The sequence below is a fragment of the Strix uralensis genome, chromosome 21 (assembly GCF_047716275.1).
Source record: "Strix uralensis isolate ZFMK-TIS-50842 chromosome 21, bStrUra1, whole genome shotgun sequence".
Classification (NCBI taxonomy): Eukaryota; Metazoa; Chordata; class Aves; order Strigiformes; family Strigidae; genus Strix; species Strix uralensis.
In genome coordinates this window covers 13,316,970-13,335,233 of record NC_133992.1, presented here as the reverse complement: position 1 = coordinate 13,335,233, position 18,264 = coordinate 13,316,970, and the positions used below count along the sequence as shown (strand labels likewise).

The 18,264-nt window shown below is 40.5% G+C and overlaps 2 protein-coding genes across 12 annotated transcripts; one reads left to right on the top strand and one right to left on the bottom strand.

The window, feature by feature from the left end:
- Positions 1-249: 249 nt before the first annotated feature.
- Positions 250-8,916, bottom strand: SLC2A8 (solute carrier family 2 member 8). 8 transcript variants are annotated; one of them, XM_074891362.1, is made up of 10 exons: positions 7,949-8,208; positions 7,649-7,808; positions 6,718-6,924; positions 4,520-4,619; positions 4,164-4,375; positions 3,281-3,424; positions 2,611-2,719; positions 1,706-1,879; positions 937-1,082; positions 250-756 (listed from the first exon to the last, which is right to left on the bottom strand). In XM_074891362.1, exons 1-10 carry the CDS (start codon positions 8,005-8,007, stop codon positions 619-621), a joined length of 1,449 nt encoding a protein of 482 aa, XP_074747463.1. In that variant the 5' UTR covers positions 8,008-8,208; the 3' UTR covers positions 250-618. The 8 variants fall into 8 exon arrangements, with proteins under 8 accessions (XP_074747463.1, XP_074747464.1, XP_074747465.1 ...); XM_074891363.1 differs by having other exon boundaries at positions 964-1,082; XM_074891364.1 differs by lacking the exon at positions 7,949-8,208 and adding an exon at positions 8,794-8,916 and having other exon boundaries at positions 250-1,082.
- Positions 8,238-18,125, top strand: FBXW2 (F-box and WD repeat domain containing 2). Of its 4 annotated transcripts, none has more exons than XM_074891347.1 (7): positions 8,238-8,648; positions 10,064-10,573; positions 12,670-12,864; positions 13,663-13,814; positions 14,347-14,433; positions 15,037-15,206; positions 16,663-18,125. In XM_074891347.1, the coding sequence occupies exons 2-7, from the start codon at positions 10,084-10,086 to the stop codon at positions 16,949-16,951; spliced, it is 1,383 nt and encodes a 460-aa protein (XP_074747448.1). In that variant the 5' UTR covers positions 8,238-8,648; positions 10,064-10,083; the 3' UTR covers positions 16,952-18,125. The 4 variants fall into 4 exon arrangements, with proteins under 4 accessions (XP_074747448.1, XP_074747446.1, XP_074747447.1 ...); XM_074891345.1 differs by lacking the exon at positions 8,238-8,648 and adding an exon at positions 8,824-8,903 and having other exon boundaries at positions 13,681-13,814; XM_074891346.1 differs by lacking the exon at positions 8,238-8,648 and adding an exon at positions 8,856-8,903.
- Positions 18,126-18,264: the final 139 nt, after the last annotated feature.

The following is an 18,264-nucleotide window of genomic DNA, read 5'->3' as shown; positions in this document are numbered from 1 at the left end:
TCTAAAATACATTCTCCTAAGAGCTACAACCCTTCTTGTGATTTAAATGCATTAGCCAACTTGACAGCAATAGAAAAAATAACACTGACTTAACATGAACACCCATGAAAGCCAAGCATTCATCTCCAGCTGGGACCAAGACTTACTCCAGTCAGGCATCCCAGAAATAGCAGCAGCAACACAAAGGTAGAGTACTGCAGGCTAATGTTAGCCAGGCTACATCATTCATTTCTTCATTGTACCTTTCCCTAGGAGCTAGGAAATTTAGTTTATTTACAAAATTAGATCTTAATTTACATCTGGCCAATACATTTAACATTCTCACTTGGCCATTATAGTCAGTCTGCACCAGGTGAAAAACAACACAGGAATCTTAAGAGAGAGAGTTACATCCAAGACCCGCACATGGGAGCTTTACTACAGGGAAATATGCACAAGTGTATGCAGATTCCCATAGATTTTTTTTAAAAAACAGAGTTCAGATTTTACAAAATTCACCAAAATCATTTGATAGCAAATTTAGTAACTGAGATATCTGCCACATGATGCGGTGAGTTTCAACCACAGCACCATAATTCATGATATGAAGGTTTCATATCAATGTTAAAAGCCTTAGGCTTAAGATCTTCTGAAGTAGGCCTCAATTTGTTCCAGGGTCTGTCCTTTTGTTTCAGGAACATAAAAGGCTGTAAAAGTTACATTGAGGCAGCAGAAGGCAGAGAAGAGCCAGAACGTGCCATAGGATGTTAAGAAACCCTGAGAGAGGGGAAACAACAAAAACCACGTTATTACAACAAAAACCGCATTATTACAGCTCACTACTGTACAACTACAGTTCTGTATTGCCAGAGAAGACTGGCTCAAGGCTCTCTCAGGAGCATACTTAATAAATTGCCCTATGAAAAGAAACTTCAGATTGTAATTTACGATGCTTACTACTAAATCATTAAATTCTTTGGTTACCAAGAAGGCCATAACCCAGTTTGTTAACACACAAGCACCACTCGATATGCCTCTAGCTTTAAGTGGGAAGATTTCAGATATCACCAGCCATGGAACAGGACCCCAGCCAAGGGCAAAACCTGCAATTACAAACAGAAAAGAATAAATGCAAGTACTCAGTAGACTGAATGATGCCCAAGTTAGTCAAGTAAGGGGGATGAAGTTTTCACTCTAGATTCTTGGACGATTCCAGTAAAACAGTACCTCTAACCAGAACGAAAGTAAGTTATTTTAGGGCAGCATCATAAATGCTAGCGCATTTTACATCAGATTAATAACAAAAATATTCTTGACAAGCAGAACTTCTTGCCATGAAGTCTCTGAAGTGGTAAGTTTAAAAACTGACCTTGTTTCTAACTGCTGCTGCCTTGTACCATCACAGAATTCAGTGTGGCTCAGACACTAACAAAGATTGTTTTTTCCATTAATGACTGTAAAGCAGTTTAACCTGAGCAATTACTACTTACTATTAGCACAAGGAGATATAAATTCATTTTCCAGAGAATTGGCTTAACTAAGCTGCTAGATCTATCACCAGGGCTGCGAACGCTCAGCCCAACTTCGCACTGTACACTGAAAAGGTCTGTCAAAGACGTAACTCATTTCCATTCATCAATAATCTGACAAAATGGAACAAAAGTGTCACATTCATCAGAAAGTCTGAGTTTTGTGCAATGGCTACTTAGAAGCCTGTTCCACTTACCAGCAACAAAGAGCCCTAGGCTCACTACTGCAAGCCAGGATATGCTGCTTTCTGTTCCTGGGGATGCTGAATTTAGAGCGAACCACACATCAGGATTTGATGAGTTGTTTTGATTTGGAAGGACCATTTTAAAGTAAAGCCCAAACAATGCCGTACTGAGAGCCATGATTATCCCTGTAAAGTAAGCAATAACTAAGTTGTCCTGGTTGCCACTTGGGTATTCTGAGAGGCAGAACATAGCTGGTCAGCCAAATGTAAGATATGCTGGCCCTCACAGAAGTGTTTCTTAAAAAGATAATGTTCTTGGAAATAAACACTGGCCTTGACAGGAGTGAAAGATGCTAGACAAACATTCTAAACACTAGCCAAACAATATAGTCTTGACATCAGTCATTACTGTTGAGTGTGCAGCACAACAACTATATCAAACAGAATTAGTTTTACTTAGCACATTTACTTGTAAAGTTAAGATTTTTAACTTGTGTAACTCAACACCACAATGCACCATGAAAGCAGCAGTAGCCACAGAGAAATTATTTTGAAATAGCCATTTGTTGACAACTTGGGTATGAGAATGTATCGTGACATTGAATCTTACTAAGCAGAAAAATCATCATAGTAGTAAGAACTGTCTCAGTGACAGCCATTTCAAAATAAAAACTGGCCTGGTGAGAAGACAAGAAGATAGCTATATGTAGTTTCAAGGGGTTCCCCCTACAATGTATATATAACATGATAGCTTCCTCTTAGGAGTTTAAGTCTATATTATGCCAAATTATAAATGTAAAGCAAACCACTTAAAAATGCATAAACTGCAATACTTAATTCCCCCAACAGTTAAGACACTTTTTGGTACTATATATAGTAATTTTTCTTACTGAACAAAATTCAGTAACATGTTTTACCAGATATGTAAAGCAGCACTTTTCGTCCAGTTTTATCTATGATAAGTGCAGCCACAGCAGTGAAACATACTTGTATGGAACCCACAACAACAGAAGCCATTCTGCTGTCCTGAAATAAAGTAAGAAGTAGGGAGAATTTGCTCTTTCAGGCTGATAAGAGGATCACTTAGCAAGCATTACAAATGCATTTTTTTCTTGAATCTGAAAGAAGACAAACTATGCCAGACAAATTAATGGTGGGGGGAGACAAGGGGGGGGGGGGAAGACACCACCAATTTACACAACATACTAGTCTCTTAATAAACTCTAAAACAAGCCAACTTATTCCTAGAGTTTCACTTTCTCTGAAACACTGCATTTGCAACTCTAATAAAAAAGATTTATATAGGAATATTACTATAATAGGAATTTCTGTCAGAGTATCAGACCAGCAAAACACAACATACTTCCCCTCCAAAAACCAGAACATTCAGGTATGCCAGACTAACACAGTCAAGAGGGTATCTAGAACCCAAACCAAAAAAAGCCCACTAAAACCCAAACCCTGTTATTTATGACACAGGCAGGATCATTATTGAGTCAGTTTATTACGTGTTTTAGACTTACTATAGCAGTGGCTAAGCTAAAACTATTATAGACATTTGTCAGTTTGGAAACACACCCTGATTACCTTGAAGTTTGCATCTTCAAAGATAGTTTCTGCATAAAACATAAATGCATTAATGCCTGTTACTTGCTGGAAGAACATTAAAGACACACCAATAAGAAGTGGCCTGTAGATTGAGGGGTTCTTAAATTCAGAGAGATTCAGTCCCTGTTAAAAAGATTGAGCAATGATTTGGTGAAAAATTTCATCTTTCAAATCAAAGAACAAAACCACCACCAACAAAAAAACCTCCTCAGAATATTTCAATCTGTTCAAACTCTGTAAGTTTGCCATCCCACCCTTTAGCAAAACTAAGTGCCTTAGCAGTAAAAATGTTTACATTTGAAGTATCTGAGAACTCCAGAAAAGTATTTTTCCCCTTTTCTCAGTTTCTAGAGACAGAAATTGACAGTACTTTGTAGAGAAAGTTAACATGAATGAATCCACAGTTTGCAGAAACCAAACTTTAAATAAGACCTGCCTATTTAAGCACACATCTAATAAGAGGCTAAACGATGCTTTTAGAGATGCAAAAGAAAATGCATTCATACAACACAAACAATGGGAAATTAGTGTTAGAGGTGTTGAACAATCCCACAAAATTGCTAAATAAAGCAAAACACTAGATAGTTGTCACATAATTAACAAGATCAAGAGCCCAACTGCTACTCATGTACACTGATGGCAGCCAACAGTGACAGCAGTCGAGGCTGAAAGGTAGAGGAAAACGATTCAAAGAATCTCACTTGTTTTCTGAGTATCATTTGTATGAGGGAACAGGTTTGGACCACCATTTGTAGGAAAGGCTGTTAGCTAAGCTTTGGTAAAACCCTTTTAATTAAACTATATGCTTTCAGATGTCACTTCCATACAAAAAGTTTTTAAGAGTAAATCAGATTCTCATCACCTCTTCCTGAACACTAGCTTCAATCTGCGTACATTCCCATTCATGGTCCGCATGTGGTCCCCGCAGAAAGCGCAAAGCAGCTATGGCTTCTGAGCGTTTGTTCTGATTCAGCAGAAATCTCGGTGTTTCAGGCATGAAGGACATGAAAAATAGCATGATGCAGGATGGAAAAGAACACAACACTGCCAGCCAGCGCCATTTTAGTATTAATCCTGGGTAACAAAAAGGAAAGAAAGAGAACTATGAACATCAATCAGCTGTACAGACAAAATAATATTTACTTCCAATTATTCAGTGTAGTTCTTTCATTACATGTACTAATACTTTTTTGTAACCTAGAGCCCTAACCCCAATACCTGCAATGTAGGCTCCCAGTATGCCAGTCACCACCATCAACTGAACGCAAGAGCCAAGCATACCACGGACTTTAGGATGAGATACTTCAGATATATACACCTAAAACACAGGAAGAAAACATGTAATAATTACTTCTATCCGATTTTGGATCAAGGACTTGATAAGTGATTCATTTCTGAAAACACACAGACATATTTCCTAGCAACCCCCCTCCTTAAAAAAATGGAGGGGAAAAGTAACATCTCAGAAATGTATACTGGCATTATGAAAAACCACAGAAAAAAGGGAAGACCTAAGCCAGAAGAATGTTGATGCAGTATCAGAATCCCAAAGGTGAATAAACTTACATTAAGCCATATTCAACAAGAAACACATCATCGCAAAGCAGTCTAGAGCTTGGAAGGAACAGTCTTTGCCTAAACACGTAGCCCAAGCCACATATAAAACTGCTTGCAGTGAAAGTTTTCATGTTGAATTAAAAACTTATGAGTGCAAATTATTTCATTCTCCACGAAGTTCAAAATTGACAGCTCATCTTAACACAGACTGTATAAACAGCATGCCACCTCATCCAATACTTGGGATTGACTTAAAACTTTTCAGCTATTTTTTAATATATTGACCTCAAGTCAATACAGAATCACAGAATCACCCCTAGGTTGGAAAAGATCTTGAAGATCATCCAGTCCAACCATTAACCTAACACTGGCAGTTCCCAACTCCACCAGATCCCTCAGCGCTGGGTCAACCCGACTCTTCAACCCCTCCAGGGATGGGGACTCCACCCACCACCTCCCTGGGCAGCCCATTCCAACACCCAACAACCCTTTCTGGAAATAAATACTTCCTAATAGCCAGTCTAACCCTGCCCTGGAGCAGCTTGAGGCCATTCCCTCTTGTCCTGTTGCTTATTACTTGGAAGAGACTCATCCCCAGCTCTCTGCAACCTCCTTTCAGGTAGTTGTAGAGGGCGATGAGGTCTCCCCTCGAGACAGTTTAGCTGTATACATAACAAAGAAATCCCTCTTACTTATACATACAATTATTTCTAAAGTTACAGTTCTTAATTCTTCTGGAAGGAAAATAAGTAATCTTTATTTCAAGAATAATTTACAGCTACAAAAACTTGGTGTTACATATGACACGCTCCTCCTTCATCGCTGCAGTCACATAGATCTTTTACTGTTGGTTGTGGGTTAAGGCCTTTACATATGGGAACTTACAGCTCAGTTCCGTGAAACAAAGAGAAAACAGTCATTTGTAAAGCAGATAGAATTCCTCCAAAGACATTAACACAACAAACTAAGCAACCAAGCTTCCAACAACAACGAAAGTTGAACAAGATTATCATTTAGACCCTACCACTCTGAATCTTTTTCAGATTTTATTTTTATAACTATCTAGACTGACAAAGAACAAGCATTTATTCTGTACTTCATTACTTCTTATCCTTTGATTTCTAGTTTGCATCTCACTTCAAAAGCTAGAAATGCTGGAACCATCAGAAAATAAACAAACTTGAATTCTAGATGGTTTATTTCACACTACTACCTATTCAGCTAGACCCCAAAAGGTCAAATAATACCAGAGAAGACAGACAACAACAGAATGAATTATCTCTATTTCCTACTGCACATATATTCCCGAATGCATGGGAAAAGCTAATATTCAGAAGGTAACAGTTAAATGGAATCAGAAGGCACTACTTGGCATTACTCCAGGATGACTGAGCAGCCATAGCTTATTTGCAAAACCGAGAAGTTTGGTGAAATACAAGACTATTAGAAGCATCTGGTAATAAGAAAAAAAAAACCACACAACCCTCCCCTAATGTTATATATGAGGAATTTGAAGAGATAAATATTACCAGACTACAGCAGAACACAAACAGAAACAATCAAATAAAGGACTAATAATCTTAAAGATCACATCACTGTATCAGGAATGCACAGTACAGAAGCGTCACTAGAAGAAACAAAATTTGTTTTATTTATATTTTCTTCATGATTAAAAACAAGCAAAATATGATTCTACAAAAATCAGTTCCTTCCAAATCTGCAAACTACCTTAGCTACAGTTATTCGGTTAACTTCACCCAAGCCTTCTATAATACTGCTATGGAAAAAGAAACAAAAACCTCACAGACAAAAAAAGCAACCAACACATGCACACACCCCCAGAAAAACATCTTACTTACCGGAACAACAAGTGAAGTAATTCCACTGGCTAAGCCTGTCAGCATTCGTCCAAAATAAAGCATCCAAACGTTCTGAGCAGATATAATAACTATATATCCAAAAACATATGGTACTGAACACAGCATTAGACTCAGCTTTCTCCCAACTTTATCCACAAGGTAGCCTCCTAGTATTCCTCCGGCAGCAGCTCCTAATGTTACTACTGACTTCAAAAAACAAGTGAAAAAAAAAATTATACGTATATAGGAATAAATATAAGAACAAATAACAGACAGCAATTTCTTTTAAAATCTTGAAGAGTAAATAGCAGCTTCTAAAAAAATAGGCAAGAGTATGCAGATGTTTTGAAAACCAAAACATTTTCTTAATCAAAACATAGTCAACTACCATTGAACAGGAAGTGATTTTCATATTGCATGCTCTTTTAGTGAAGAAAAAAAAAAAAACAGCAGTAACCGTTTCTTAAACTGTCTAGAAAGCTGTCCCATTACAAACAGGTCTTTCAAACTGTTTTAAAGCCCTAAACAATTTCTTATCTTGACTAACCTGAAGTTCAACCTGCATCCCAAATGCAAATATTCCCCATGCTGATCGACTGCACTAATTTATTGAAAAGTTTATTTTCTGTTGTTCCTTAACAGGTTCAACTGAGAAACATGAGAATGGTAAGAAGACATTTTAGCACCAAAAACGAGTCCAAATAATAGGCCCGCTTCTTAATACACTGAGAGTTATCAGAGCGTAACAGTGCTGTTACTAAGGAAAAATTCGAATCAATCACTGATTTTTTTTAAAAAAATGGATTTCATTATTAAGATATGCATTTACCCTCGTTCTTAAGAGGGGTGAGACCCCATCCTGTAAGCAGCACCTTCACGACCTATGCTTTCAAATGAAATCACATAATGGTAATGCATCCTAGAGCCTTACCCCAAACCACGAGGCTTGATTGCTGTCCAATCTTAATTCAGGATCGCTGATCTTCCTCAGCTCCGGAATAACAGGTGAGCTATAGCCTAGTACGAAGCCAAAGCTCAGCGGCCCCAGGACAGCGGCGAACGTGGCCAGGTACAACTTCTCGTTCCGCACTCTGAGGCAGAAGAGGCCGACAAGGATCACGCCGCCCCCACCTCCCGCTTCCGACCCCTCACAAGGGCCGGTAACGCGCGGGCGGGCCTGGCAGCGGGCCCGACCCTGAGGCCGCCTCCGCCGCACCGTCCCCGCGCTCACCTGCGGTCGGAGCCCGGCGCGGGGCCGCCCAGCAGGTAGCGAGACTCCTCTGCCGCCATGTCCCACCCGCGGGCAGCGCCTCAGCGCGGCCCGGCCCTTCCCCACCGGCGGCGCCGCCAGCTGCGCGCCTGGCCGTGGCCTCCGTCCAGGCGGCACGGGCAGCGGCACGGGACCGGCACAGGCAGGGGGCCCGGCTCTCGAGAGCGGGCTCTAACGCCGCCCCCCAGCACCTGCGGCCGGGCGGAAGCGGCCGGCGCCCGCAGCGGAGTGATGACGTCCAGCGGCGCGCCGGAAGCCGCCTGGGCACGGCGGGCAGCGGGGTCCGGGAGCGCCTTTCCCCCCCCGGTGCCGGCCGGTTTGCCCGGCGCAGGGGCCGCGGCGCTCGCCCCGCCCCTCCCGCGCCGGGCGCGGCCGAGGCGCCTGGTCCCGCCCGAGGGCCGCCTCCTGCCGCCTCCTCCCGCGGGGGCCCGCGGAAGCGCCGGGAGCCCGTCCCGCCGCGGGCGCGATGGCCGCGGGGCAGCCCCGGCCCGAGCCGGGCTCGGGGGGGCCGCGCTCGCCGCGGCGGCTGCCCGCCGGGGGCCGTTCCGCGCCGGGACCGTGCCTGAGGTGAGCGCCGCGGGACTCGGGCGAGCGGCGCGGAGCTGTCGGCGGCGGCGGCGCTGGGAGTCTCCGGTCCTCGCCGCGCCCGTCGCGTGCGGAGGTACATGGGAGCGGGCGGGGGAAGGGCTGGGCCGAGCCGGGGACACCGCGGAGAGCCGAGTCCCGAGCGCCGGCCCGGGGCGCGCAGCAGCCCCCGCGGTCCGCGCAGCTCCGCGTAGCGAGTACGGCAGGCGCTTAGAGCTCACCTGTTCTTTGTTCGTAGGGAGCCTGTTAGACATTTTTGTTTCTTTTAAAGAGAACACCTGCCTGTTAGAACAGCCCGGGTGTTCACTGCCCTCGGTGCTGAGGAGAGCTGGTAAGTGCTGTCAGCGGTGGAAGCTGCTGTATGAACCTGTGACTTGGTAGGAGGAGCTGCTTCCGTGCATTTGATGCCAGTACCTTCGTCTGTTTGAGCAACAACTGCCCGCCACCTGCAGCCCTTTGCAGCCAAGGCTGTACGGCTCTGTCCTGCCGTGTCACCTTCAGAGGTGTTCTCCAAGATCTTACCCTGTGAAGGCAAATAAACAGGTTATTGACTCCCACTCAGATTCCTCAATTCTTTGGGTGTGGGAGCTTCCATGAATTAAATTCAGCCAGGTGTCTAATGCACGGACTTAGATCTTCCAGAGAAAGTAAATAAATATGGCTTTTTAACTGTTTGCCCGATGTTTATCTTGTTAATCACTTGTCCAAGCTTATTGTAGGAACTTGAGATGCTGCGGGATAGTATAAATGCATAGAGATTGCATAGTTCAGGAGGTAGTATTTCTAACCTTCAATTTCAGAGTTAATTTTTTTCACTGGAGATAAACTGAGAAAATAGGAAAAAAACCCCAGGAATTTAAAAAAAAAAGTTTGGGTCAAAACACTGCAAACATGTCAAAACTGATTACTAGACCAGCACAATCTACAGTCTTTACATGAGCCAAACAGAAAGATGGCTAACATATCCTTCAACACAATTTTTCAGACATCTCTCTGTATCTTCTTTAAAAAAAACCTACAGTAACCTTCTTTGTGTTTAAAATTGTTCAGGACAAAAGTACGAGTAAGTTCTGACAGTAACTAGTTTATCACTCTGTTTATATGCTTTGGTTTCTTCCCTTTATCAGTATATTCCATGAGTAAACTATAAGACAGTGTTTATTTGCTGTAATAGGTTTAAAACTTTTAACTAACCCTTACCTTATTGGATTCAGAATTTTAAAGTGTTAACCTAGAACAAGAAAGATGTTAACACTCATAACGAATGCTAACATTCACTAGCTCCATACAATTCACTTAAGTCTGATGCGGGTCAAATGATAGTTCAAAGTGCATGCAAATGCTTAGTCCTAACCTAATGAATATTTTAAAATGCGTTTGGTCACTTCAGTCTATGTGTTAACATTTGGAATACTGATGTACCAGTAATAAAGATGTGATGCTTACCTTGTTTTCTGAACGGAACTAATACAGTATTTTGATGTATCACAGGTAAATTTTTCCATAACCTTATGGAGAAAAAGGACTTTGAAGCATGGCTTGATAACATTTCTATTACATTTCTTTCTCTGACGGACTTGCAGAAAAATGAAACTCTGGATCACCTGATTAGCTTGAGTGGAGCAGTCCAGCTCAGGCACCTCTCCAATAATCTAGAGATTCTCCTCAAGAGGGACTTCCTCAAACTTCTTCCATTGGAACTTAGTTTTTATCTGTTAAAATGGCTTGATCCTCAGACCTTACTCACATGTTGCCTCGTCTCTAAGCAGTGGAATAAGGTTATAAGTGCCTGTACAGAGGTGTGGCAGACTGCATGTAAGAATTTGGGTTGGCAAATAGATGACTCTGTTCAGGATCCTCTGCATTGGAAGAAGGTTTACCTAAAGGCTATTTTAAGGATGAAGCAACTGAAGGACCACGAAGCCTTTGAGACATCCTCTTTAATTGGACACAGTGCCAGAGTATATGCACTTTACTATAAAGATGGACTTCTGTGTACAGGTAGGAAGAACAGAAAACTTGGAGTCTTACAATTCTTTGTTTTCTCCCCCTGCCCATGATTAATGACAATTTGCTTCTCCTTTACCAGATTATTTTCATAGTGCTAATGCAGTTTAAGATGATTCAAAATTACTTTTTTTTCAATTTCTGAAACACATGGCACACTAATAAAGTCATTAGTCACTTTTAATAGGAAAACAAGGAGACCGGTTTCTTTGTTGGTTAAAAAAAACAAACAGTAACAGGAGGTATCATGCTTCAGATTAGTAAACCCATTGGAGAAGTACAGACATGTTAATTATCCCTTCCAGTTAAAGGGACCTTGTTTGGACTATGTGATCCCTGCAGTCTCCCAGGTGTGGCAGAAAAAGTCTGTCTTGAAACAAGACAATTTCTCAGATACAGTCTGTATGCACTTTCAGCTCTTAACATAAGTGCTCGTATGAAGACCTGTAAACTAGATTTAACTGCTACTAGTCTGACTTGCACATTGTAATGATAATTTCAACTTCCTCCCTGGAGACTGCAGATTTCAAGATTTCAGTTTGAACTTAAAAATACAGCCAGAACAAATACAAAACCTTAAGTATGAAATAGTAACAAAGCTACAATAAACTGCTGTCAGAGCATATTCCAAGGATTTCCTAATCACTTGAGATGAAAATGTTACAGAATAAGTTGGGAGTACTGACTAAGTACTCCCACATTTGTTGGTATGTTAAGATGGTTACTAGAAACCAAGAACTAGACTCTAGCCAGTCTTTCACTTCCCTGCTCAGCAGAGAATGTAAATAGACAGGAAGCAGCATTGTAAGGGTCCAGGGTTTTATTCTGCTCTCCAAAGCCAGCAGTCTGGACTTACTGTTGGTAAAAAGAAACTTTGGGGAGAGAAAGGAAACTGGCAGGTGATCAGGCCCGCTATTCATCTGCTGTCTTTCCAGATTTGGTGGACTCCTTTCCTACCCAAAACAAACTAAAGCTTGCAGTATAGTCAGTGGCTCTGCAAACCTGGGAGTGATGTATCATGTAAAATTTCTATGCATTGTTTCAGTAGCCAATCAGAGGCAGTGCTGGAATCTGTGAAAGGTGCTAAAAGGATATGAGGAAACTGGAAGGCCAGACATTGAATAGCTTTAATTAACATGAAAACAAGAGGCTTTGCTGTAGTGCTGGGACTTAAAACTAGGGCTTATTCCCCATTCAAGCAGCTTGAAAGTACTATTTAATGAAAAAAAGTTCAACAAGGAGAAATACAAAGCCCTGCACCTGAGGAGGAACAACTCCACGGCACCAGTATATGCTGAGGGCCATCCAGCTGGAAAGCAGCTTGGCAGAAAAGGACCTGGGGGTCCTGGTGGACACCAAGTTGAACATGAGCCAAGCCACTAATGTGCCCTTGCGAAGAAGACGACTAACAGTATCCTCAGCTGCTTTAGGAGGAGTGTTGCCAGTAGGTTGCAGGAAGTGCTCCTTGCCCTCCACTCAGCACTGGTGAGGCCACACCTGGAGTGCTGTGTCCAGTTCTGGGCTCCTCGGTACAGGAGAGACGTGGACACTGGAGAGTCCAGCAAAGGGCCATGAAGATGATAAAGGGACTGGAGCATCATCTCTTGTGTGAAGAAATTCTGAGAGAGCTGGGACTTTTTATCCTAAAGAAGAGAGGGCTCAGGGAGGATCTTATCAATATACATAAATACCTGAAGTGAGGTGGCACAGAAGGTGGAGCCAGGCTCTTTTCAGTGGTGCCCAGTGACAGGACAAGAGTCAGTGGACACAAACTGAAACACAGGAGGTTCCTTCTAAAACACTTTTTACTGTGAGAGTGACTGAGCACAGGTTGCCCAGGCAGACTGTGGAGTGTCCATCCTTGGGACATACTCAAAAGCCATCTGGTGATGGTCCTGGGCAACGGGCTCTATGTGGCACTGCTTGAGTTAGGGGGGTTGGAAGAGTTGACCTTCAGAGGTCCCTTACAACCATAAACATTCAGTGATTCCATGAAAATACTATGTTTAAGACAAATATGGAAGGCAAGTATAGGACTGGAAATATTATTTACTCTTTGCTTCCAATTACCCTGTTCTTTTATATTCTAGGATCAGATGATTTGTCTGCAAAACTGTGGGATGTAAGCACAGGTCAGTGCATATATGGTATCCAGACACACACTTGTGCTGCAGTGAAGTTTGATGAACAAAAGCTTGTAACAGGATCTTTTGATAATACAGTAGCCTGTTGGGAATGGAGCTCTGGGTCAAAGACACAACATTTTAGAGGACATACTGGTGCAGGTATGTTGAACTTTTCAATTTGTAATTTTACCAGTCAAGTAACATATATCATCATCAAAGAAATTATAATTTAAGTTAGCTCTTTGCACTATAGCTTTTTTATTTTTAGGCTCTGTCCCATGTCACCTTTTGAGGAGGAGGAGGAGAGCGGCCAGAACAGATCTAGATCTGTCTGCCTTTGAATGCCAAAGCTTAGCCATGTAGTGTTTTGCAGTTGCATGGAAATAATACTAAATGCCATGGTTATTCAGTACTTTCGAGTAGCTATTTACTATCAGAAAGATGCAAAGCCTAGGCAGCAGGGAGCACATGGCAATAGCAGTTCTTTATATCCCTAGACTGGAGATGGGCTTACAGCAAAAAGCACAATAGGACTTGAGAATCTGTATTTGCATTTCCCTCGTAATTAACTTCTCTGTCCTCTACTGCAGAATATCCTCAACTCAGCTGTAGGTCTGTTCCCCTATGAGTAATGAGATATATCAAATGTACTTATTCTGCTGGAATTGACTTAATAGAACTCTTAAAATAGGAACTAGCTTAAGTTACGCTTTGCCATAATCCAGCCATAAAGGAACCACTGATGTACATGCTCTTAATTTGGACAAAAATAAGTAATTTTGGAATGTAAACCTAGGAATCCAGAGCAACAATTCACATACACAGTTCAAGAACAACAGTTAAAGCTCTAGTAGCATTTGAATTTAAAGGCTACTAAATTCATATAGAGGCTACTAGTAGTTAGTGTCTCACTTACAGAAAAATGCGTGCATAGAAACTGGTATATTCCTGATTTAGTACCCTCTTTGCTTGTAGTTTTTAGTGTGGATTACAATGATGACCTTGATATTCTGGTCAGTGGCTCTGCAGACTTCACTGTGAAAGTATGGGCCTTATCAACAGGAACGTGCCTGAATACCCTTACTGGACACACAGAATGGGTCACCAAGGTGGGAACACTGATTTTTAATTAATCTTGCAAAACACTTGCAATAACTTTGTAATGTGTTCTAAATGCCTATTTCCTAATCTTAACCCTGCACCTAGGTGTAGAATCTGGAGAACATCAGGAAATACTGCAAAATAACATTTCAGCAGAAAAAAATACTTGAAGAAGCTATAATTAAACCTTTTAGACCATTGAAGATATTTCTAATCCAAAGCAGCTGGAATAATATTAGGAATCAGTGTCTGATTCAAAGACTGAATAAAAACAATGGTTCTGAAAGAAACCTACTTTAAAAATTATACAGAAAAACTAATGATCTTGATAACCAAAATTTGAGCATGAAAAGTGTTCTGAAATCAAGGAACAGTATTTTTCTTCTGAGTATTTCAGAACTTGGAAGGTCGGGAGGTGATTGTAGAAGTGAAGTACATATATTTGCTTATTAATACAGGTTGTCAATGAAATGAAAAATGCAGATGAAACTTTGGTTATTTAACAGCATCAACATAAATCATTACATCCTTCAATTACAGGTAGTTTTGCAGAAGTGCAAAGTCAAATCTCTTATGCATAGTCCTGGGGATTATATTCTTCTAAGCGCAGATAAGTATGAAATCAAGGTATGTACCATATATCATACATATATCATTTCAATGCCCAGGGAAATAAAATGCTTGAGTGCTTTTCTGAAGTTTACAAATAATATAACTTTATCTTCTCCCATATTCCCTGCTTGTTGCATACAAGACATGCAGCTCTTTGGAAGCTAATTTTTCAATGCTTTCCTTCATGTTTAAATAGTAGCTCTGCATGAATGGTAATGGAAAAAAATAAGTGCTTTCAGTGCATGCCTAACGTGCTAACTTGACAGCGAAGCACTTAACTGCAAGTACTGTTACTGTTGGGGACTTTTGGGTTGGAGAGTGCTGTAAATAGTTTGTGGCTATGGAAGTGCCTGAAACACTTACACATTTCTGTCCAATCTGTTTTTTTGTTGTTGTTCTTTAAAGCATTCAATTTTCACTGTGATTTTTTAGGCTAGAAACAATACTATAAGACAAATCACTTACAGAATTGATGTTCCTACCTAAAGGAGATAAATATTTCTGAAAAACCATGCACACATTACCTGATGCTTAAAGAGAGACTGTGAAGCTTGCTCTATTTGTGCAACAGTTTATAATGTGAATGTTTTATGGTCTTAAACTGTGTTTTAATTGTAGATTTGGCCTATTGGAAGGGAAATAAACTGCAAGTGCTTAAAAACACTGTCGGTTTCTGAAGATCGCAGCATCTCCCTACAGCCCAGACTGCACTTTGATGGTAAATACATAGTGTGCAGTTCAGCACTAGGATTATACCAGTGGGACTTTGCCAGCTATGATATTCTCAGGTAAATCTTTCAGTTTAAGTCTTCTTTAAATAAGTAAGAAGTAGAACATACTAGTTTTAATAACTTCCTTTAGATGTAGACAAAAAGAATCTTGATAAAAATTCTGTAAACTAACTTACTTTACGCATATTGCCAGGTTTAATTATAATTTATCATCTATTAATACAAATCATTTGATTGCTGTTTTGGTTTCTGGCCACAGGCTAGTCTTCTTTCATATTTTCATTCCATAAGCTGGAGAGTTTCCATATAGACTTACATCAGACTGCAGTGTTGTAGTAGTTAATGTGAAACTGTAGTGGCTGGAAGTTAATGTTGCCATGGAGACTGCTCTACAGAGAACCAGGTGGCCATTTCTGGGGGTCCTTTGATGGGACAACGAATTAAAATACTTTTTCCTTATAGCACTACTGATCTGTCATGCTCTATAATGCTGTGGAATGATAGTAAAATCTATCAGACTGCAGTAGGGGATCAAACAGTATGGCATTCTGTTTCCATAAAAAGAACAAGGCTGTATCTGTTAGAAATGGTGGCATCAATGATTGTAACTTATTAAAGAAAAAATTGCATTTTAGAACTGTTAGCAGACACTTAACTGAAATGGCCCAACTAGTTGTAGAGTATCTACCATAGGAAGATTACTCCAAAAGAAGTGCTTATCAGCAAGAATAACTGAGTAACTTCACCTCTTAGTTTACCCTCCCATCTTTCAAAAGGAAAAGATGTTCTCTTACTGCTGAGAATGGATTTTCATCTCCATACATTTTTGTGCCTCAGTTCTGTGCTTTATGTAATGCTATGATCAAATGCTCAGTCAGTTGTGGAACACTTACTCTCTTCAGTTTCTATTCCAAGTTTTATTTATTAAGGCAAAAATATCCTTAAAGGTGTAGGGGAACTAACAAATACTTTTTATTTCTCCCTGAGGTGAAAATGTTTAACTTAGGCTAAGCATCAGTAGAACAGCATTCTGTTAAGGACCAATCTTGAATGATTTATCTTCTTACCACAAGAAGGCATTTCTGTTTTATTTCTGGCTTTTAAAAGTGGTGAAAAGAATAATAAGAGGTTCTACCTCTTAATTTAAAGATAGAGGCATGAAATCCCTATGAAAACTTACTGTAAAGCACAAGTACATTTGCTCTTTTGTGCATATCTGGAAACAAGACCTTTTTTTTTCCTTGTGCTGTGCAGAATCCCTTTCAAATCCTAACCTTTACTCACATTCAGAAGGGTCCATCCTGAATACACAAAGCCAGAACTGAAACTGCAGGCCTGACTACAGCTAAGGGTTCAGTTGCTTAATTTGAAAAATTTGTATCCAGTTCTAAGTCCTTCCAGAATTACGAGTTTAGACACTTATTTTCTACAGACACATATGGATTTGTTTTAGTAATGCAGGTTCATGACTATATCATTACACTGTTTCTAACAATGTTGTCTTGTCTTCTAGGGTTATCAAACCTCCTGACTTCTCAAATGTGTCCTTGCTGGGCTTTGGAGAGATATTTGCTCTACTGTTTGATAACAGATACCTGTATATAATGGACTTGAGGACAGAAAAACTGATAAGCCGTTGGCCTCTACCAGAGTACAGAAAGTCAAAGAGAGGTTCAAGCTTTTTGGCTGGTGAAATGTCTTGGTTAAACGGACTAAATGGCCAAAATGATATGGGCTTGGTTTTTGCCACCAGTATGCCAGACCATAGTATCCATATGGTGTTATGGAAAGAACATGGCTGAAAAGCTCACATATGCAGAATCTTCAGGAATATATGGACTATCAGCAGCGTGTCCATAAAATGAGACTTTGCATGAACCAAAGTTGCACACCTAATGGTATCATCATGCAATGCACAATCATTTACTTTTATTTGGGCATTTGGGAATGGGTTGTTTTGGACATAATGCAATACAGCATGCTAACAGTATTCACCACAAAATTTTGTCTGTACTCATGTTTAAGCATACCTATTTGGGCTCCGAAGCATAGCTTGTAACGTTTAAACCGTTCAAATCCACCATCAAGTCTGAAATGAAGTAGTGCTTGACCTGACTTCTGACTTAGTTTTTGTCGTTGAAACGGAAGGTGAAGCTACTGTTTTAGAACCACAGGCTTTTGTACATCTAACAGCAAATACTGGTTACAGTGCATGGCTGCATAACTCAAATGAGAAGACAGCAAACCCTTTCTCTCTCCAGTATCATTCTCTTAAAAATATTTTTTTCTTATGATAGCTTTAATTACTTAGCCTTTGAAATAATCAAATGAGTCCTTTAACTAGGATCAGATGCTAACAATAATAATTTGTTTAAGTTTGGGAACATGTCAGTATGAACTCTCCTCAGCGAGAATGAGGCAACTTTTCATCTATCTGATAGAGCTTACCATCGCAATTAACCTTAGAAACCTCTGACAGTATTCATCATAGTTGCTGATGGTAACTCAGAATGGCTTGATCAGTATTTTATAGTCCATATTTCCTATTGTTTGTGTGAGAATGTAACTTAGTTCACAGGTAGGTAGAAATACAATGAATGCGAAGATGATGATCAGTCTCTACAGAAAGAGTCACTCTTATACTGAATGATGTCTAGCAGCCATTCACTTTTTCCAAAAGCTGCAGTTGCTACATCTAGATTTGGAAAGCAGGGACAAATAACAGTGAGAATGCCACAAGGGGGGGGGGGGGGATCAAAAGTCTGAAGAAAAGCATAAGAGTAGAAAAAGGTCTTTTGCTTATCATAGGAGACCTGATGTACATGTGAGTTAACTCTTGAGTAACAAATACCTATTCACATACTTTTGTGGTATTTGACATGTATTTAAAAGCTGTATCTAATGACATCACATGCTTTAGAAATGCTTTAGGTTGGTTTCCCCTCCTCCCTTATAATAAAATCTCCCCTTAATGTCTATTTTTTTTTTTTTAAACACAACTTGAAGACATGAGTTTTCATGAAGATTGGCTCACATCCTTGAAAAGATAAACCTGCCTAGCATTACTATTGTTAGTATGTTGGGTTTTTTCCTTCCCACTATCCAAGGAGACATA

What these genes read in the sequence shown, in the direction of transcription:
- FBXW2 (XM_074891347.1), top strand. Translation starts at nt 10,084, where the DNA reads ATGGAGAAAAAGGACTTTGAAGCATGGCTTGATAACATTTCTATTACA. An exon ending in TAGAGGACATACTGGTGCAG is followed by an intron (nt 12,865 to 13,662) that starts GTATGTTGAACT and finishes TTCCTGATTTAG; the next exon opens with TACCCTCTTTGCTTGTAGTT. An exon ending in GCCAGCTATGATATTCTCAG is followed by an intron (nt 15,207 to 16,662) that starts GTAAATCTTTCA and finishes CTTGTCTTCTAG; the next exon opens with GGTTATCAAACCTCCTGACT.
- SLC2A8 (XM_074891360.1), bottom strand. Translation starts at nt 8,007, where the DNA reads ATGGCGGCAGAGGAGTCTCGCTACCTGCTGGGCGGCCCCGCGCCGGGC. An exon ending in AAGCTAGTGTTCAGGAAGAG is followed by an intron (nt 3,425 to 4,163) that starts GTGATGAGAATC and finishes TCTTTTTAACAG; the next exon opens with GGACTGAATCTCTCTGAATT. An exon ending in CCTAGGGCTCTTTGTTGCTG is followed by an intron (nt 1,083 to 1,705) that starts GTAAGTGGAACA and finishes TTGTAATTGCAG; the next exon opens with GTTTTGCCCTTGGCTGGGGT.